Source organism: Moschus berezovskii, chromosome 21 (assembly GCF_049115385.1).
Source record: "Moschus berezovskii isolate FMDL1 chromosome 21, NW_MosBer_1.0, whole genome shotgun sequence".
Classification (NCBI taxonomy): domain Eukaryota; kingdom Metazoa; phylum Chordata; class Mammalia; order Artiodactyla; family Moschidae; genus Moschus; species Moschus berezovskii.
Genome location: NC_142480.1, coordinates 36,682,666 through 36,702,513, shown reverse-complemented (window position 1 = coordinate 36,702,513; position 19,848 = coordinate 36,682,666). Strand labels below are relative to the sequence as shown.

General features: G+C 57.0%; 2 protein-coding genes across 8 annotated transcripts; one reads left to right on the top strand and one right to left on the bottom strand.

Moving 5' to 3' along the window:
• The first annotated feature begins 1,030 nt into the window (after window positions 1-1,030).
• On the top strand, window positions 1,031-12,801 carry MAN2C1 (mannosidase alpha class 2C member 1). Of its 3 annotated transcripts, none has more exons than XM_088829547.1 (26): window positions 1,031-1,492; window positions 1,748-1,873; window positions 2,527-2,650; window positions 4,010-4,080; window positions 5,167-5,344; window positions 5,648-5,837; window positions 6,912-7,018; window positions 7,174-7,284; window positions 7,647-7,739; window positions 7,868-7,984; window positions 8,207-8,302; window positions 8,406-8,551; window positions 8,901-9,024; window positions 9,351-9,472; window positions 9,594-9,679; window positions 9,770-9,925; window positions 10,124-10,234; window positions 10,376-10,508; window positions 10,734-10,838; window positions 10,948-11,104; window positions 11,188-11,331; window positions 11,692-11,801; window positions 11,903-11,982; window positions 12,115-12,263; window positions 12,373-12,482; window positions 12,556-12,801. In XM_088829547.1, exons 1-26 carry the CDS (start codon window positions 1,392-1,394, stop codon window positions 12,680-12,682), a joined length of 3,174 nt encoding a protein of 1,057 aa, XP_088685673.1. In that variant the 5' UTR covers window positions 1,031-1,391; the 3' UTR covers window positions 12,683-12,801. The 3 variants fall into 3 exon arrangements, with proteins under 3 accessions (XP_088685673.1, XP_055274092.2, XP_055274091.2); XM_055418117.2 differs by having other exon boundaries at window positions 1,033-1,492; window positions 7,904-7,984; window positions 10,137-10,234; window positions 10,414-10,508; XM_055418116.2 differs by having other exon boundaries at window positions 1,035-1,492; window positions 10,137-10,234; window positions 10,414-10,508.
• A 622-nt stretch (window positions 12,802-13,423) lies between these two features.
• NEIL1 (nei like DNA glycosylase 1) lies at window positions 13,424-19,825 on the bottom strand. Of its 5 annotated transcripts, none has more exons than XM_088829548.1 (11): window positions 19,688-19,823; window positions 18,805-18,906; window positions 17,936-18,392; window positions 15,877-15,996; window positions 15,724-15,787; window positions 15,343-15,442; window positions 14,792-14,919; window positions 14,442-14,469; window positions 14,196-14,260; window positions 13,865-14,030; window positions 13,424-13,698 (listed from the first exon to the last, which is right to left on the bottom strand). In XM_088829548.1, the coding sequence occupies exons 3-11, from the start codon at window positions 18,367-18,369 to the stop codon at window positions 13,628-13,630; spliced, it is 1,176 nt and encodes a 391-aa protein (XP_088685674.1). In that variant the 5' UTR covers window positions 18,370-18,392; window positions 18,805-18,906; window positions 19,688-19,823; the 3' UTR covers window positions 13,424-13,627. The 5 variants fall into 5 exon arrangements, with proteins under 5 accessions (XP_088685674.1, XP_088685675.1, XP_088685676.1 ...); XM_088829549.1 differs by lacking the exon at window positions 19,688-19,823 and adding an exon at window positions 18,997-19,191; XM_088829550.1 differs by lacking the exon at window positions 18,805-18,906 and having other exon boundaries at window positions 19,688-19,825.
• Window positions 19,826-19,848: the final 23 nt, after the last annotated feature.

Here is a 19,848-nt window from a genome sequence, read left to right as displayed (position 1 = left end):
GGTAAGCTTATCTGATTTTTAGACTTTTTTGTTGGGGTGGGGGCTGTGGAGGGATGGGAGAACTACAGGAGACTCAGCTCACATGTGTGCGGTGGCAGGAAATGCTATGGGAGGAGATTCCGGTGAAGTTGAAGCACAGCCTCACTTGGAAGGTGGAGTGATACTGATGGGTTATGTAGGATCTTCAGGTTTTCCGCCAGTAACTCAACCCATCCCCATCTGCATGCTTAAGAAGGATCATGTTGACTTGGAGTTAATAGGGGGAACTGATTGAGCCTGACCCAGGCAGCCCAGCTATTGCTGTGTCTGCAGAGGGTTAAGACCAGAACAGCTGCCTGCAGGTCAGGATAGGGTTTCAGGACCAATCCTACTAGTGCAACCAAAAGAAGGGAGCTTCACCTACAGCCAGGATATACAAACAGCATTTTTAAGTAAACTCCTGCCTCTGGCATCTGAGTTCCAATTTCAGTTCAGCCTATCTTACAGCAGCAAGTTTTAAGTCACGTTTGGTATTCTGTACTTAAGTCACCTTTCCCTATGATTTGCATTTGAAGTGTTTGTAAACTTGGTCAGTATTTCTATTAAAACATCAGGGGTCGGTCATGTTGTATAAATACTTTTCTTCCTAGTGATTTTATAGAGGAAGATTTCATCCCATTCCCAGGAAGGGGGTGGGGGAAAGCCGCCAATAGACTACCAGAGTAACATGAGGATGAAATTGGAGGTGTTTCTGGTTTTGTGGCTTCTCTGAACTGATCAGTCCCTGTAGAGAAATGCATTATTCTGTTAGGCTCATGAATTCTATGTCTGACCTGCCATCTCAAAGTCTTAAGTTTCTGGCGATAGGCAGCAATTAGCCATATACATAAAACAGAATACGTAGTAGGGGAAGCTGAGGTTACTGGGGTATAAAGCACTCCCTATTTATTTAACTCATGTCCGCCGAATGGCTTGAAAGCACCGGTCCCTGGCGCCACCTTAAGTAGACACAAGGACCATAGGCAAGGAGCTTCCGCTTGTAGCTTCTGAGGCTAGGTGACCTGCATCTGCAGCAACCGAAGCTCCCACCAGTCGTGCCTTCGTTCTGTCTCTGTCCTAGGCTTTTCTCAGAATCAAAGCGTCAGACTTACTATTGTACTTAAGGATTTGCCCAGTGGTGACCAGCTCGGACTGAGATAACAGTAAAGCCTCAGAAGCGCAGCTTTTAGCTTTCAGCTTGCTGCTCAAAGTTCGGAGAAGCGGGGCTTCACTGAGTCGCTGGTGTTCCACGGAAACCTGCCCGGGCCTGGAAGGCGCCTTTCAGGCGCCGGAACCTTTGGTTCCAGGCCGTGGTCCGCGCCGGCAGCGCCTGGGGCCTTCCGGGGAGAGGAGAAAAGAACGAACGCGCGGCGATGGCGGCGGCGCCGGCCCTGAAGCACTGGCGCACTACGCTGGAGCGGGTGGAGAAATTCGTGTCGCCGCTCTACTTTACCGATTGTAATCTCCGTGGCAGGTGTGACCCCCTCGCCTAGGGCACCCGCCGGCCGCATCCACGCGTCTCTAGCCTTCCCTTCCGGGGGGAAACCCAAGCTTCGGCCACATGGGCCGAGGGACAAAGTGTCCGCCTCAGATAGTGCAGGGGCCCGGGAGGAGGGAGTGGGGAGAGACTGTGTCGTGGGGCAGCCCTCCCGGCGGTGGATGGAGGGAACGCTTATCCCCACCCGCCGGCTGGCCCATGAGCGCGCGTCCACCTGCCCCTCCCGCCCAGGCTCTTCGGAGACAGCTGCCCAGTGGCCGAGCTCTCCTGCTTCTTGACGCCCGAAAGACTTCCCTACCAGGAGGCAGTCCAGCAGGACTTCCGCCCCGCGCAGGTCGGCGACAGCTTCGGACCCACGTGGGTAACGCTCCAGAGAGAGGGCGGAGCCCCTGGGCCCCACTTCCCAGCTTGCATGCCTTCCCTAAAAGCCTCCATTGTCGGCTCTCTGCCCTAGACAGTCACTTGGGGCAGAGCAGCACCCTCTGCTGGAGATAGCTCCCTGCTTCCTCAAGCCTTCGTGGAAGAATTTTCTCTTCCCCACTTCTCCCCACGTACTTCCCTGGTGACTCAGATGGTAAAGAATCTGTCCGCAATGCGAGAGACTTGGGTTCGATCCCTGGATTGGGAAGATCCCCTAGAAAAGGGAACGGCAACCCACTCCAGTATTCTTGCCTGGAGAATTCCACGGACAGAGGAGCCTGGTGGGCTACAGTCCATGGGGTCACAAAAAGTCGAACACGACTGAGCAACTTGCACATCACTTCTCCCAACTCGGTGACGTCCCTTAGGAAGGGCACTCTAGGACAGATCACAGACCCCTGATTCTCTGCCTCCTTCCCTCACCTTGCGGCACACCACATTGCTTCTTTCTTGTGTGTCAAAACTGAATATCTTGTGGTGCTGCAGATTCTGGCAGAAAGCCTTAAGCCCTTGCTGACCCTTAATCATAGGAAGTATGTCAAAAGGACAGGGCTTTGACCCCTAGGCTCATCTTAGTGGTTATGTTGCAGATGGTGGACCTGTTGGTTCCGTGTAGAGCTGACCATCCCAGAGGCATGGGTGGGTCAGGAAGTTCACCTTCGCTGGGAAAGTGATGGAGAAGGCCTGGTGTGGCGTGATGGGGAACCTGTCCAGGTGAGGAGCCCTGCCCTGGGTCACGTATGGCTGCATTTCAGCCCTGGTCTCTGGTGAAGCCACAGCTGAGTGGCTATGCCTGCAGGGTGGTATCAGGATTTCAGGACTGGATGAGTTTTTGCTTAGGCCCCTGTGTAATTGTTCCTTCTTATATTTAAGCGGATCACTTAAGGTCTCAATTAATGCCAAGCCAACTCTGCCACTGACTGGTCACCCTCCCATTCTGGAATGAAACTAGTTACTAATCAAATACAATAATATGTACAGCAGATGGACTTATTAAGCCTTTACTAGGTGCTAGGTGCCAGACTAGTGGCTTTGCAGACTATGTCACTTTTCATTTTTAATTTTTAATAAACTAATTTTTATTATATGTAATATATGCTTATGGCAGCTGGGGAGGAGGACTTTGAAACAGTTCTGGATAGTATAAAGTTTACGAAGTCCTCTTTACCTTAAATAATGGGTCTCTCCCTACCACCTCACCCCCAGTTCCCCAGATAGAGCCACTATTAAGTGCCTTGTTTATGTATCCAGCTTTATCAGGTTTAGCCTTTATAATGCTATGTGATAGGTTTTTATGGCCAGTGGCTCAGACGGTAAAGAATCTACCTGCAGTGCAGGAGACCTGGGTTCGATCCCTGAGTCAGGAAGATCCCTGGAGAAGGGAAGCTACCCTCTCCAGTATTCTTGCTTAGAGAATTCCATGGACAGAGGAGCCTGGCGGGCTACAGTCCATGGAATTGCAAAGAGTCAAACACCACTAAGCAACTAACACTTTCACTTTTCACAGACAGAAACAGATATATAGAGGTTAGCACTCTTGCTTGGGTTCACACAGCTTCCATTTCAGTTTGGCTAACCCTCAGTCTTGGGTTAGGACTGTTGCTCTTCCTGTGCAGAAAGGCAGCAGACCCCTTCCTTCCTCCCTGCCTTCCTTGGCTCAGTGGATGTCTCCTGAGTGCCCTCTCTGCGCAGGTCCCTGTGCTAAGCACTGGGGATATAGTGGAGAATGAAGCAAACCTTTCCCGGACCTCATAGAGTTTCCCTTCAGATGCTTATTCGGGGTACAGAGGCCATCAGAAACCACCGAGGACCTGACACCTACCTAAGACCCCACAAGACTAGTGGCTTTTCTGCTGGTCAACAGGTGCCATTCGGTGGTCATGGTGCTGACTGCAGTTGGGGGTTGGGGGCATTTGCCACCAGAGGTCCCTGATTTGTCAATCTGGCCTTGGGAGAGAGGACTTAGTGCTAGAGGTCCAGTAGAGGGGCCTGGCCCCCTTCAGCTTATACTTCTCCAGAACTGTACCGTCCACAAGCCTCAGGCCCTGTCTCTTTCACTCCGCTCCCCACCAGGGTTTGACCAAAGAGGGAGAGAAAACCAGCTACGTTCTGACTGACAAGCTGGGGGAGAAAGACCCCCGGAGGTGAGTGAGTCCCTGGACTATGGCTGACCAGTGCTGTAGGGGAAGGGGGCACCAGAGGGTGAGGAGCCACGAAGGTCCAGAGTGACCTCAGAAACACATCCACTTTCAATACCACCATCTTCAACCCTCATAGTTTGTTTTTAACAAGCAGGATATTTCTGACCAAAAAGATAGCATTTTAGTTCCTACATTAAATGCAGAAAAACACAAAGAAGTAAATATTGATAATTCGCATTACCTCATCACCTAGAGAAATCCATTATTAATGCTCAGCGTTCTTCCCAGAAATTTTTTCAGAGGTGGCATTTACTAGTTGAGGTGGTATTTCTTTGATATTTTGCATCCTGATTTTTAAAAATTCCATATTGTAATGTGTGCATTTTATGACACCATCAAAAAACTCTGCTTAGATGTTATATTTTATTATATTCAGTATTTATTAAACATTGTGTATCTGATGTTTCCAGACATGGGGACAATGATGGTGAATGATGTGATCTTTGACAGCAAGGGGGACTCACACATACATATATAATTACAAAACTGATGAGGGCTCTGAAAGAAAACACTCTGAATGGGAGAAATCTGTTCTAGACTAAGGAGAGCATTAGGGGAAGAGTCCCAGAAGGCTTCCCAAAGGAAGTCATGTTTGCTTTCTGAACATTGAGCAGAACAGCACCACAGCCTACCACACTGCTCTGAACAATGGCCTGCCTCTGTTGGCTGACAGATCGTTGCTCTGAAAGCTGGACCTGGGAGATCCAAACATGTTTTTAGTGTGCTAAGAGGGTTCTGAGACTGGCAGTGCTTTGTATAGACAGCTTTGGAAACAAGTCTAAACATAATTCACACAGTTCCAAACTTGGCTACTTATCCTCCTCAACTGAAGCAGAATGTTGGTTTAGTCTGTTGTTTCCACCATGACCCTCTATCAAACGTACCTGACATAACTGTGAGATCCTCTGGGTGGTAGAGCCTGAGGGCACATGAGGAGGGGTCTGTTGGATGCCTATTTGGTCCTCCCTCCCCAAGCCCCAGAGTCCTCTGCCAGTCCCTTGGCCTGAGGCTGCCTCCCCACATTTGTAGCCTGACCCTCTATGTGGAAGTAGCCTGCAACGGGCTCCTGGGGGCCGGAAAGGGATCCATGATCGCAGCCCCTGATCCAGAGAAGATGTTCCAGGTGAGCCGGGCTGAGCTGGCCGTGTTCCACCGGGATGTCTACAAGCTCCTGGTGGACCTGGAGCTCCTGCTGGGCATCGCCAAGGTACTCAACACCCCCACCCTATCTGGATACTCTCTCGAGCCCTGTTTCAGGCAGGCTGTTTCCTGGGTCAGATAGCTGGGGCTCTGGGAATCCAGAATAGAGTTTTGTGCCTGCCTGAGTGTTGAGAGGACTTCCCTATGTAAAGGGGAAGAGGGAGACAGTGCTGAGCAGGGGGACCAGCAGGAGCACAGGCTTGGTGGTAGGGAGGAACTCTGCTGAGAACCCATGGGAGATCAGCTGGGGTCTAATTTTGGAGCCTCTGCTTGCTTGAGATGGGGATTAAGGGGCAGAACCCTCCTGCAGGGCCTCGGGGAGGACAACCAGCGCAGCTTCCAGGCCCTATACACTGCCAACCAGATGGTGAACGTATGTGACCCTGCCCAGCCTGAGACCTTCCCAGTGGCCCAGGCCCTGGCTTCCAAGTTCTTTGGCCAACGTGGGGGTGAAAGCCAGCATACCATCCACGCCATGGGGCACTGCCACATTGACACAGGTAGGGCAGCAGCTGGCCGGGTTGGCTCGGTGGGGGTGTCAGGAGTGATCTTGAAGACCTTATTGCACCCTGGAAACACTGTGTGATCCACATCAAGTTCTTGGACCTCAGATTTCCCCATGTGTAAAATGGGGAAAGGGAAATGGACTGTAGGTTTTGCTAAATGCCCTGGATGGCATCATGCTAGATATTGGGGGGGAAGGGGGAGGATTATTGAGACTGATGATCACAAAATAGGCAGAGACAGTTGCTGCCATGATGGAGGGAAGTATGGGGAGCCCAAGGAGGCACTTAACCCAGCTGGGTCTGGCAGATTCAAGAAGGGCTTCTTAGAGAAGGTGACCTTTGAACAGAATGAAGATGAGTAAGAATTTGACAAGGGTGCCCAAGTCCTCAGACAGGAGTGATGTGGAAGTAGTTGAGATGGGGACGCAAGCACAGGGGGAGGCTTCCTGGGGAGGATCAGGAGTTAAGTTTGGAACCTGATGAGTCTACAGTGTCTGAGGCTTACAGGAAATGACATTTTTAACGAACTTCCCAAGGTATTGATTCTGATGCAGCTGAAGTTTCTGAGCCACAGAATCAGGGCTTTGTCTGCTGTGCCAAAGCATGGGATGTGGAGTTCTGGGCTGGTAGAGAAGGAACTGAGGAGGCCTAGAAGTTATGAGAGGCAGCAGTGCCTCGCAGGACAGCTGGCCCAGGCGGGTCCATCCAGGGAAGCAGTGCCCTCTCTTCTGGGATGTGTTCTGTGTATGCAGGGGAGGGGCCACCCCTGCCGCTTCCTAAAGGATCCTCTAAACCCCAGAATAAGGCCAAACCAGGGACTGGGGCCCCCACTTCCTGACTATAAAACTGCCTCACTAGCCCCAGCCATGTAAAACTGACAGCTCAGGAGAGATGCCACAGGACTCAGCAGGGAATGGGATAGGATGGGAGGAAGGCTGCGGTGATCCTCTGGTGGCTCAGGAGGGGCCTGGTTGGGTGGGTGCTAGGGGACAGGGGTGTGGCTGAAGGTCTGTGAAGGGCTGGGGACCTGACTGCTCTCCCTCTATCCTCACCCTCCTCCCCGCCTAGCCTGGCTCTGGCCCTTCAAGGAGACCGTGCGGAAATGTGCCCGAAGCTGGGTGACAGTCGTTCAGCTCATGGAGCGGAACCCTGAGTTCATCTTTGCCTGCTCCCAGGTCAGAGGGACGGCTGTGTGAGTGGTACCTGGAGCCCAGGGGGTGCTAGTGTGGGGTTCCCAGGGCTTCTCAGCCCACCCACTGAGCCCCAGGCACTCAGCCCTGGGTGAGGTTCATGTTGCTCCTGGCCAGCGCCCACCCCATCTGCTCCACAGGCGCAGCAGCTCGAGTGGGTGAGGAGCCACTACCCTGGCCTGCATGCCCGGCTCCAGGAGTTCGCCTGCCGCGGGCAGTTTGTGCCTGTGGGGGGCACCTGGGTGGAAATGGTGAGTGCTGTCTGCAGCCTCTCAGCCTCAGGCCTTACCATCAAGGATTCTGTCCTCGACTGTGCTGGTGACTTTCTGCAGGTCCTTCATGCCCTCTTATCAGTCCCTGGAAGCCTAGGGCTCGGGAATCCCAGGGGGATGGGGGTCGCAAGCACTGTGACGGGCCATCTGTGTGACCCGGCCCCGGATACCTCCTGTCTGGCAGACAGACGGTTAGGCTGAAGTGAGGAGATGGACGCTTCCAGGGCACTGGTTTCCCCCAGGGTCAGAGCTCTGGCTTCTCTGGATGGGGTGGTTGCCTGAGTTCCTGCCTGTCTTGCCTGGTGCTGACCCCAGTGGCCCCCTTCTTCCCTCATGGTCAGGATGGGAACCTTCCCAGTGGAGAGTCCATGGTGAGGCAGTTCCTGCAGGGTCAGAACTTCTTCCGTCAGGAGTTTGGGAAGATGTGCTCAGAGGTAGGTGGGGAGCTGCTGCACCTGCAGGCAGCGGGGGCCAGAACTTGCCCTTGAGTGAGGAGGGGCTGCGGCTGGGTTGCTCTGCCGAACTCCCCAGTCCCCACGCCCCAGACACCTTCTCCCTGCAGTTCTGGCTGCCAGACACATTTGGCTACTCCGCGCAGCTGCCCCAGATCATGCGTAGCTGTGGCATCAAGCGCTTCCTCACCCAAAAGCTGAGCTGGAACTTGGTGAACTCCTTCCCGGTGAGCAGGCCCTGCGGGGCCAGGCTTGAAGCAGGCCTGGGTCCCTCCTGGCCCAAACATCTTGTCCAGGCTTATTGAGGGGTCCTGGACAAACCACCCAGCCCCCACCCAGGGAAGGCATGCCTCTTCCGGGGTCACAACAGGAGGGGCAGGTGAGGGAGGCCCAGCTCTGCCTCAGCCCTGACTCTGGCCTCTCTCTTCCACCTGTCTCCCTGCCTGCAGCACCATACCTTTTTCTGGGAGGGGCTGGATGGCTCCCAAGTGTTGGCCCACTTCCCGCCTGGAGACTCCTATGGGATGCAGGGCAGTGTGGAGGAGGTGAGGGGGCATCTTGTGGCCAAGGTCAGGAAGGGAGGCAGGCTGGAGGGGGCCGGGTATCCAGCCTAAGCTGACCGGTGTGAACCTGCCCCCACCTTTCCAGGTGCTGAAGACTGTGACCAAAAACCGGGACAAGGGACGGACCAACCACAGTGCCTTCCTCTTTGGCTTTGGGGATGGAGGTGGTGGCCCCACCCAGATCATGGTGGACCGCTTGAAGCGGCTGTGCAATACTGATGGGCTGCCCAGGTCAGGCCTGGGTTCACTCTACCCCACTCTCTGCCCTTGCCCTGAGCCCTTCCTCTGCTCAAACTTTGGGTCCAGTGCCTCCCCTCAACCTTGTTCCCTCCGATCCCAGACCATGGCACCTCTCAGCTTCTACCCTGTAGGTGGGGTGGGAGAAAAGCCAAAGGTGGGAAGGAGCTTAAAGCCACTGAGGCAGAACTCCTGGTGGGGTCTAGACCTGGCTTTATCTGGACAGGGAGTTTTCTGGGGGTGGCTCCTTTCCATCGGGGCTGTACCTCTTGTTACACTTGCATGGAAGAAGGGTAAGTCACATGGCCCAGGCTGGGAGACCCAAGCTTGCAGTCTCCCTCAGGGTGCAGCTGTCTTCTCCGGAGCGACTTTTCTCAGCGCTGGAGAGCCACTCGGAGCAGCTATGCACCTGGGTTGGGGAGCTCTTCCTGGAGCTACACAACGGCACCTATACCACCCATGCCCAGGTCAGGAACTGGCTGCTGAACTAGCAAGGAGGGGGTGCCCCAGAGTGGCCCAGACCTGGGGGAAGAGGCTGTGTTCCATGGAAGAGCTGAGAGGAGTGCAAGAGCTGGGTGCACAGGAGCCTGGAGGTGGCAGGACTCAGCATCTCTGAGCGGGGAGTGTCTTGGGCAGAGGGGAGAGGAGGCAGGCTTTTGGGGAAGATAACACACGAGGCTTCATCCAGGAGTTCCTGGAGAGCATCAGGGGTTCTGAGCAAGAGAAGGCTTTGGCAGAGGGGCCCTGGGATGCTTGCCTAGGCTCTAGACTGAGTCCCCCTTCCTTGGCTCAGATCAAGAAGGGGAACCGGGAGTGTGAGCGGATCCTGCACGATGTGGAGCTGCTCAGCAGCCTGGCCCTGGCCCGCAGCGCCCAGTTCCTCTACCCGGCTGCCCTGCTGCAGGATCTCTGGAGGTCAGCCTGTCTTCTGTCCCCAGCCACCTGCTAACCTCACCCAGATGCCTCTGTGGCTGCCCCAGCCTCCTGGCCTTCCCTAGCCTCCCGGCCTTCTCAGCCCTGCCCTTGGCATCTGCAGGCTCCTGCTCCTGACCCAGTTCCATGATGTGGTGACTGGGACCTGCATCCAGCTGGTGGCAGAGGAAGCCATGTGCCACTACGAAGGTGAGGCTGACAATATTTCCATGGCTCTCGCACCCAGTGCAGTGCCACCCTGACCCCCTGCCCGCCCATAACCAACCAGTCTCTCCCCAGACATCCGTTCTCATGGCAACACACTGCTCAGTGCTGCAGCTGCAGCCCTGTGTGCTGGGGAGCCAGGTCCCGAGGGCCTTCTCATTGTCAACACGCTGCCCTGGAAGCGCACCGAAGTGTTGGCCCTGCCCCGGCCTGGCGGGGCCCACTCCTTAGGTATGAGCTGGGGAGAAGGGTGGCTACTGTGGCAGGAGGGATCAAGGCCAAATTGAGAGTCAGGGACATCCCACTGGGGGTCTCTGCCCCGGGCTGCCCCAGGCTAGAGAGGAGGAGTAGTATTCACCCCATCCACCCCACCCTACCCTGCCCCAAGTATGGTTCCTGAAAGGTCAAGGAGGCCGCACTAATGCCCAGGCCTCCTCCCCAGCCCTGGTCACCGTCCCCAGCATGGGCTATGCTCCTGCCCCCACCCCCACCTCACTGCAGCCCCTGCTGCCCCAGCAGCCTGTGTTCGTAGTGCAAGAGGTGAGTGCTGGCACGTGGCAGTGGGGCGGGGGCTGTCCTGGGCTGTCCCTAACAACGTGGAAGTTCTGAGCTCCCCAGTCTGGAGCAAGTGGCAAGGCAGAGCTGGGGCTGGGGGTCGGGTGGGCTGTTGGTTGTGGGAAGCCCCTGCAGACCTAGCCTCAAGGCCCCCTCCCACCAAGACTGACGGTTCTGTGACTCTGGACAACGGCATCATCCGAGTGAGGCTGGACCCAGCTGGCCGCCTGACATCCCTGGTGCTGGTGGCTTCCGGCAGGTGCTGACCCCTTGCCCTCTCCCAGTGCCTGGCAGGCAGACCCCAGACCTCTCGCTCCCTCTGTCCCCTGGCCACAGCTGACCACAGTAGCCCACAAGTGGCTCTGGACCGGGACCCACACATGGAACAGGGCCTACTCACCCTACTCGCCACCCCACCCACCTCAAACAGCTGGGGAGACCAGGGTCATTCAGTTATAAAGTACTGATGTCCATGTCCTTCCAGGGAGGCCATTGCTGAGGGCGCCGTGGGGAACCAGTTTGTGCTGTTTGACGATGTCCCCCTGTATTGGGATGCGTGGGACGTCATGGACTACCACCTAGAAACACGGTGCGGGGTGGGCAGGACTCCGGGTGGTAGTGGTGGGAATATGAACAAGTGTACTGGGCCCACTCCGCCAGGCTGTCCTGGCTCAGCGCCTCTCCCCTCTATACCACAGGAAGCCAGTGCTGGGCCAGGCAGGGACCCTGGCAGTGGGCACTGAGGGTGGCGTGCGGGGCAGCGCCTGGTTCCTGCTGCAGATCAGCCCTAATAGTCGGCTCAGCCAGGAGGTTGTGCTCGACGTTGGCTGCCCCTATGTCCGCTTCCACACTGAGGTAGCAGGGGGCAGGGTGGTGGGTATCTTCCCTGGGTGTGGCTGGTGAGGAGGGGCCAGCCCCTTGTACCCCACCCCCCACAGGTACACTGGCACGAGGCCCACAAGTTCCTGAAGGTGGAGTTCCCTGCCCGTGTGCGCAGCCCCCAGGCCACCTATGAGGTCCAGTTTGGACATCTGCAGCGGCCCACCCACTACAACACCTCTTGGGACTGGGCTCGATTTGAGGTTTGCCATGGGGTGGTGTGGGGTGGAAGGTTTGGCTCCTCCCTGGCTTGGGAACGACTCGTGTGGTATGGGGTGAGGAGGAACATGATGGTTCCTGGCATGTATGCCAGACATTGTGCTAAATGCTTTATATTTAGTTTGATATTCATGCCCATTTGGTGGGGTAAGTACTCTTAATTCACCTTTCCCAGATGAGGGACTGAGGCTTAGACAGGCTGTGTGGTGTGCCCAGGGCCTTCCGAGGTGAGAGCTGGAATTCAATCACTCGTGAGGTCCCAAAGCATCCCTCAGTCTAGGATAAGGAGCTCTGGAGCACACGGAGGAGGGGCCCACCAAGTGGGTCTCTGATCTACACTCCAGGTGTGGGCCCACCGCTGGATGGATCTGTCAGAGCATGGCTTTGGGCTGGCTCTGCTCAATGACTGCAAGTATGGCGCGTCAGTACGGGGCAACGTCCTCAGCCTCTCACTGTGAGTGGGGTGCCCCCCAGGGACTGGTATGGGATCCTGGTCTTGCCAGGATAGAACTGCAGCAGCTCCGGCCTGTCCCTTTCCCACCCTCCGCACCTCAGCTTGCGGGCGCCTAAGTCCCCTGACGCCACCGTGGACGTGGGTCGCCACGAGTTCACCTACGCGCTGATGCCGCACAAGGGTGAGTGCTGCGCCCCATGCCCCTCTGCCCTTCTCGGCCTCGGCTGCCCCAACGGTAAGTGGGGAAAACGCCTTTAGTCCGGCGCCCTGCCCCCATGTTCCACCACACGTCCCTTTTTCGGTCTGCGCCCAGGGTCGTTCCAGGACGCTGGCGTTATCCCCGCTGCTTACAGCCTCAACTTCCCCCTGCTGGCGCTACCCGCCCCGGGCCCGGCGCCCGCCGCCGCCTGGAGCGCCTTTTCAGTGTCCTCGCCCGCGATAGTGCTGGAGACTGTCAAGCAGGCAAGGGGCGGGGCGGGGCGGGGCGGGGCGGGGCGGGGCCTGGCGACGGCACCACCCACCACTCACCTCCCTGGCTACGGCACCACCCACCACCCACCTCCCTCCGCAGGCGGAGACCAGCCCCCAGGGCCGCACGCTCCTGCTGCGGCTCTACGAGGCCCACGGCAGTCACAGCGACTGCTGGCTGCACACGTCGCTGCCGGTTCAGGAGGCCGTCCTGTGAGTTGGGGCGTGGGGTGGCAGTGGGGCTCTTGCCCTCGCGGGGCCCTCATGGCCACCTCCTGTTCTGCAGCTGTGACCTCTTGGAGCGCCGCGACCCTACTGGCCCCCTGCTCCTCCGGGACAACCGCCTGAAGCTCACCTTTACTCCTTTCCAAGTGCAGTCCTTGTTGCTCGTTCTGCAGCCCCCACCGAACTGAGTCCCTGAGGGTTGGGTTTTGTTTGTGGAAGGCTTTGGCAGCGCCTCAGTTCTGCCTCCTGAGCCTGAAGCAAGGGTCAGTTACCTCTTGAACAATAAACCCTTGGCTCAGGAACCCTGCTGGTAGCCCTTGCTCAGTCCCCTCACGGCCCATCCTCAAGCTTTGAGGGGACAGTTTTTACCCCAGGCATTTGGGGGCAGGGGCAAGACCTAAGGTTATCTGTGCCTGCAGCATCTGGACTGCAGCCCCCATGAGACCCGGGATACTGGTGACCATAAGCTGACTAAAAGACAAGACAGTGTTCTGGAACTTCATGGTAGTCCAGCGGTTAAGACTGTGCGCTTCCAATGCAGGGGGCATAGGTTCAATCCCTGGTCAGGGAATTTAGATCCCACATGGGGAAAAAAAAAAAAAGAAGCGGCACTTCCCCCTGTACCTACAGACAGAGGGCTTGGGGCTGAGGAGGAGGCCTGGTGACCTGGGTCACTGGGTTCTGGCTGACCCCCACTAGGAGGAGAGCACTAACTAGTCTGGACTAGGCTAGGGGAGCAGCCACAGGCCCTGAGGAGCCCTGGACTGGAGGAGTTGTAGAGTCTGGGCTAGCTGGGCAGGGGGTCTCTGCACCACCCATGAGGGGCTGTCCCTGCAGAGGCCATGGCCCTCCTGTCGTCAGGACTGGGCAGCAGGCCCTTCACATTCAGCCTTCCCAGACCTGCAGTTAGCCCAAGAAGTGCCAAGAAGTTCAAGTTTATGCATTTACTAAAAATTAGCATTTTTCACATGGGCTTAAAAAATGAGGATAGTGGGATACAATTAAAAACATAATTGCGTAGGAAATGGCCATAGGGTCGGAGCATCCAGTTCCCTGCAACCTCCAGGAAGCCACACAGGCCCAGATCCAGGGTGCCAGGAGGAGGGGTGGATACAAACAAGAAGAGCCTCTTGCTAGGAGGCTGAGGTCCCCTCAGGCTCCAAGGATGGGGTGTCAGCCTTGATCTTTCGGGTTCTGTGGCGGCCTAGGGAAGGACAGGTGAGATGGCAGTCCCTGGCCAAGGACTCCCCAAGAGCCTCCCTTCCGCCTTTGTCCACATGTTCCCACCCACACCACCATCCCTTCCTCTCCTGTGGAGCTTGCTGTGGTGGTCCGGCCCTCCCCAGAGGAAGTTGCTGAGGAAAGCCCACCTGAGGTTGCTGGTCGCCTCCTCCTCTTCCCTTTGTCAGGGACTGGGGGGGCTTCTGGGTCCCGTTGGAGGCTGGTCCCCTCTGGCACCTGGGCTGTAGTCTGTTCAGGAAGGCCTCTCTGTGCCCTTCGTGTCCTTGAAGGGGCCTTGTTTGAAGATGGAGGGTCCTGGGTGGAGAAGACACAGGTCCGCAAGGAGCCCAGCAGGTCAGGCAGGTGAGGGCCCACCTGTGCCCTCCATTGCCAAGGAAAGGAACTGCCTGAAAGCCTGGCCTGGGAGGCGTGGCCGGACTAGGAGAGAGTGCGGGGACGGGGAGGAGCAGGGAGCCATACCTCCACTCCGTCCTCAGGACCCTGCTGTGCTCCCTGGGACTTCTTCTTCTTGCGGGACTTGCCCCCTGCAGGACATTGATGCTGATGGGCTTGGAGGGTCCTGTGGCCTCAGCCCCCTTTCTCTAGACCCCCATGCTCCCACTCTGGAGTGACTCCCAGGGTCGGAGTGGGAGACTGGGATGGAGAAGGGTGCTGTAGCCCTTGCACAACTAGTTATGCTCTCTTGTTATGTTAGGAGTAGTTTACCTTTGGGTGCCAGGGGTCCAGGATCCCCCTAAAATGGAATCAGGAGAATTCAGGAGTCAGGCTGGCAGGGGTAGTTTCCTTGGAGAGAGGCAGAATCACACCTGTCCTTCCAGATCAGTGACGCCCTTCCCCAAGGAAGCCTGACTGTCCTCTCTCCATCCCCCAGGTTAGCGCCAGCAGCAAGATCCCCCTGCTCTGGGGCTGCTCCACTAACAGGGACCCTAGGACTCAGAGGAGGGGTGGAGCATAGCACAGGGAAGGCTTAGACCCTCAGGACCAGTGTGACCCCAGGTCTTTCCATCCCACCAGCTTCCTTGGGTCTCTGCTTGTACAAGCATTAGAGCCCAAACCTGGAACCAGATGGTGCGGCCATGCCGGTCCCGCAGGGAGCTCATGCCTGGTGCGCTGTAACACCGCAGCCAGGTTCGGAAGGCAGCAAAGTCCTCCTCCCCACTCTCCGACCCGTAGCCTTTGCCCCCTGTGGGACAGAGGAACCAGGCGGAGATCAGAGGGCTGACTTAGGCTGGGAGGAGGGGGAGCCCAGTTAGACCTGGCTCAGACCTCAGCTTCACAAGCTGATGGACTGAGTCAGGGGGCCAAGGCTCTCCCTCCTCCAGCTGTGTGACCTCAAGCTGGTGTCTTCCCCACTCTGGGCCATGGCTTTCCCATCCTGAAGTTGGATTAAGAATCCTTGCCCTGCCTGCCTCATGGACAGCTCAGGAGACATAGACACCCAAAAGTGAAGATCTGTGAAGGAGGTGTAGTCCATTTAGACATGACTAGGTCAACAAACTTCCATTCTCCAGGCAGGGAACCAGGCCCAGACAGGCAGGAACTGTCCCAGGTTACACGATATGCCAAAGCAGAGATAGCCAGCCATCTTTGCCTCCCAGGCCCTCACCCAGCTGGACCACTTCCTTGGGCACCGAGTGGCACAGCTCCAGCAGGTCGGGGTTCTGCAGCTTGGCCCTGATCTTCTGGCTCAGGGTCAGCTCTGGGCTCTGGAGAAGGGGCAGGGGTAGGACCTGGATGTCAGCATGAGGCAATGCTGCTCAGAAGGCAGCTGATCCCTCAGGGAACAGACCCCTTCTGAGCTTGGCAGGACACAGACAGTTCATCAGCACCGCCCATCACCTCCCACACGCATGCACACACACACATTGTAGACACAGGCTGGAACTGAGCAGGGACCTGCTCCAGCTGAGCTGCAGATGCCTGACCCAGCCCTGCCCCTCGTCCGCCTGCCTGACAGGTGCAGGTGCATCCCTCCCGGCGCCCTCACCGGCCTGCGCTGCTGCAGGGCCTCCAGAACTGTGCGGGCCTTCTCAAAGGGGGGGATCCTCAGCCTGCAGGGAGTGCAGAGGGGTGCTAAGCAGAGGGGAACGTGAGCACACCCAGACACCCCCACCCTCATGCCCAAGGCCTGCCTGCTGACCGGTACAGGATCTCTGCCCGCAGATAGTTGCCAATGCCATTAAAGAACCTCTGGTCCAGCAGGGCCTCACAGATGGGCCGGTCAAAGGCCTTGTCTGCTAGGTTTCGTAACACATTCTCCCTGGAGGGACACAGCCCGGGCACATAAGACCCATTCTGCCTGCCCACTCCCCGCCCCTCCCTGCCTCCCAGTGGGGTAGGGGAGAGGAGCTGGGGGAAGCAATTTCTGGGTGCAAGGGAAGGAAACAAGAAGTCCCACTTTCCCATTATCCCAGCCTCTGTGGTATTTGGCAGCAGGAACCTCCATTTTCTGTTAAAAATGGGGACAACAATGTGGGATTTCAATTCATTAGAAAAGGTTTAAAATGCCAATCTAAAGGAACATGCTTAAGAAAACACTTGAATCTATGTATGTGGCTTGCATGTCACCAGAGTGGCTCATATTCAAGATACTTTTGGGAACAAGATGATCACAGGACCTCAGATGTGCCTGCAGTCTGGAACTCCCTGTCTAGGACTTCCAGTTGCTTAGACATGAAGATTTGACATTGGTGGGGTCAGCTGTTTTCAAGATGCTGAAGATCTTCATGGAAGCTGGCACTGGCTCTGTTTAGCAGGAGTGAAGGGGGCAAGTCCTGGCTGGTGAGTGACCCAGCCCCCTGGAGGTCTCTCCTCACCACCATGAAGAGGAAATGAATCTTGCTTCTTTGAGAAAAGGGTCATGACAAGACTGACTCAGTGATGGGCATGAGAAGCAAATGGTAAAGGGGCCAGAAGACAGTTTGGGGGGTAAAAGTAAAGTGGAAGGTCAGCCTGGGTGGTCAGCTCCCAGAGGGAGGCAGATCCCCACAAGCTTTGCTGCTGGAGGACCAAACAAGCCAAAATGCTCATCACGCAAGAGAAACTTCAGAATCAGCTGGCAAAGAGTTAACTTGTGGCCTGACCCCACAGAAAAGGTGAAGTGGGAGAAATCTAAGACAACACAGACACTTCCCTGGGGGTGCACATTGGGGTCACGCCTGGGAAGGCCAGGAGTCTGCTGCCTTCTTTGGGCCAGAGACGCCCTGACCCACCCCAATGGGCAGCCAAAGGCATGCCTTCCCCAAGAAAGGATTTGCCAAGTCCCACTCCATGTCTTCCTGTTTGTGAGTCTTGTCAGAATACTTTTACTTTAGAGCTTTGCACTTCCCTGGTAGCTCAGCTGGTAAAGAATTCGCCTGCAATGGAGAAGACCTCGGTTTGATTCCTGGGTTGGGAAGATCCCCTGGAGAAGGGAAGAGTTACCCACTCCAGTATTCTTGCTTGGAGAATTTCGTGGACAGAGGAGCCTGGCGGGGCCCCAGTCCATGAGGTTGCAGAGTCAGACGTGGCTGAGTGACTTTCAGTTCACTTTCACTTTCCCTTCCCCCTGCCCTACCTGAACTAGCTCTGTGGGAGCAGGGACCACATCCCTCTTCATCACTGGTGAACCCTCAACACTTAGAACTGGCCTGGCACCAAGCAAAGACACATGCATGTTTTATCTTTAGAGGAAAGGAAGTGGCTGACACTGGGCCATCTTACGTGACCTGCATCCCACCCCAGGTGGGGCTCTTACCCCGCCTCAGGCAGAAGACAGGCACAGAGGCCACGGGACACAGACCAGTGGGCAGGCACGAAGTGGGAGACCACAACCTGACTGAGCAGCCCTGTCATTAGTGGTCCTCGCCCCACCCCCTCAAAGCAGTTCCTTCCTGCTCAGCCTCACTTGCGTTGTTAAAGCCTCTCTACTTTTCTTCTTAGCCTTGAGGGCCCCAAGCAGTGTGGGATGCTGATAGAGCCCCAGCTCTGACACACTCGGCCATGTCCTCCACCTCCTGCCCCACCTCCACTCACAGGTTTTGGGTTTCCACATCCGTTAGCTCAGGGAGTTGTCCCCAGGAAAGGACACTGTCTTGGTCTACAGATGAAAGGACTGAAGCCCAGAGGGGCTGGAACTCGCTTCTCATTGGCCCACAAGGCACAAATGAGCCGCGTCTGGAGCCCAGGACTGTATTCCTCTCACCTGGTTCTGGCCCTACCTGAACTGTTCGTACTCCAGCAAGACGCACGGGCCGCGGCCTGGCTGCCACTCGCCCCCAAGGTCCCAGCGGCCGAAGCGGCGGATGTCCACAAAGCAGAGGGCAAGCTGGGGGCCAGGTGGAGCTGTGTAAAAGCGCAGGTGGGCGTGGGGTGGCAGCGCGTCGCTGGGCACCAGCTGGAAGGAACCAGTCATGCCAAAGCGGAAGACAAGGGCCAGTGGCTCCCGTGGGGGCTGAGCCCCAGGCAGGGGGCTCAGGGTCAGGCGCAGCTCCTTGCCACGGGCCAAAGCCGAGATGCTGTAGGCGCTGCTCTCAAAGGGCACCTCAGGGTTGCGGCTGACGGGTGACTTCTCCACACACCCGCCAAACACCAGCTCCCTGCATGCCTCATTCACAAAGTGGCTGGCCAGATGCAGTTCAGGGCCCTCGGGCATTCTGTGGGAGGCGTGGCCAGGCCCTGTGAGGAGTATGACAGCAGGTTGGGTCAGGTGTGCATCCAGTGAGGTAGCAATATCACTCCCAGTTTTCAGAGGAGAACCCGAAGGGTCAGAGGGGGGCATGGTCAATGGGCATTGGCAGGAAATCACCTGCTCTGTCCCTCCCCCGCCCCATCCCCACCCCCATCCCTGAAAATGCTGAGAAAGCCCAGGACACTGGGGAGCTCTGACTAGGGAAACAAGACTACTTGTTCATTAACACCTTCCATGGGCACTTTCTAATTTTAGAATAAAGTCCGTATCCTTCCTGGGCCCAGGATGTCATCTCATTTCCTCCCACGTGCCCCAGCCCCCTTGCTCCAAGCACACAGCTCTCCCTCCCACCCCCACCCTTTCCCTCATCCCCCCGCCCCACCCCCTCCCCGCTCTTACCGTCCCCTTCGGTCTAGAAACACTTAAGAGAGGCCCCTCCTGACCGCCGTATCCGAGGCAGCATCATCTGTCCCCTGACCCCCTTCATGGCACTCCCAAAACCTGAAATTATTAGCTCCTGTCTGCCTCTGACTCCATTCCCACCCCAGAATGGGAACTGGGCACGCTCATCTCCCCAAGAATCAGGCCCACCTCGGTCGCCACAGTGATTGAGGGAATGAGCCTGGAAGATAAGAGCTGGGATAACAGTGGCTCACAGGCTCTGCCGGCAGACAAGGTGGAGGAGCCTGCCCACTACCCACTGGTCAGGACCGAGGCTGAGGACAAGAGGGAATGTAGTTGTCTTCAGGTACCTTAGAGTTGGAGTCAGGTACACATACATTGAGGGAGAGGATGGGACGTCAGGAAGGGCTCCCCAAGCTCCAGGCCGTGGTCCAGGGGGACACAGGAAACGCCCGGGTCAGCGTCTCGGGCCGAGAGGGGTGTCCCCCTTCCTCACCCTCGCGGGTTCCCATCTGGCTGGGGCAGGAGTTTGCCACTTTGCTCAAGCCAGGGTTGGGAGATCGGAGGCCAAGGTAGGTGTTGGGCAGGGGGAAGCATTTGGCCCGGGCGGACTCCTTTGTCCTCCCTACCCGCAACCTCGGCGCCGCCCCGGGCCTGGCACCCGAAAGGGTTCGTTTTGCGGGAAAAGGTGAACTTCCAGGTTCCTAATTTCGCGAGGGGCGGACGCTCAATGGCTCGCCTCCTACCCACCCGCCTCCTCCAGCTCCCGCTGCCTGTCCTAGGTTAACCCTGGCTCCCTTCCTCCCCAAGGCCCCCATTCCAGCCCTCTTCTCAGCTCTGCTGCACGCACACACCCCGGCCCCCGGCCCCCGCAGGCTACCTGCACCCAGCGCCGCTCCCGCAAGCCTGCAGCCACCAAGGGGTTAATGCCGGAGGCGGAGCGGCGCCTAAGAGCGTGTGCGGAGCTGCGTGCGCTGCTGGGAAGTGTAGTTCCTCTACTGGGCGGTAAAGCCTGTACGGGAGTCCCAGAGTAGGTAGCTG

Coding starts and splice junctions, on each gene's coding strand:
- MAN2C1 (XM_088829547.1), top strand. CDS start 1,392: ATGGCGGCGGCGCCGGCCCTGAAGCACTGGCGCACTACGCTGGAGCGG. Junction 10,235..10,375: donor CTGTGTTCGTAGTGCAAGAG/GTGAGTGCTGGC, acceptor GGTTGTGGGAAG/CCCCTGCAGACCTAGCCTCA. Junction 12,483..12,555: donor CCGGTTCAGGAGGCCGTCCT/GTGAGTTGGGGC, acceptor CCTGTTCTGCAG/CTGTGACCTCTTGGAGCGCC.
- NEIL1 (XM_088829550.1), bottom strand. CDS start 18,369: ATGCCCGAGGGCCCTGAACTGCATCTGGCCAGCCACTTTGTGAATGAG. Junction 15,997..17,935: donor CTGGAGTACGAACAGTTCAG/GTAGGGCCAGAA, acceptor GTGTCCCTCCAG/GGAGAATGTGTTACGAAACC. Junction 14,920..15,342: donor CAAGGAAGTGGTCCAGCTGG/GTGAGGGCCTGG, acceptor TCTGTCCCACAG/GGGGCAAAGGCTACGGGTCG.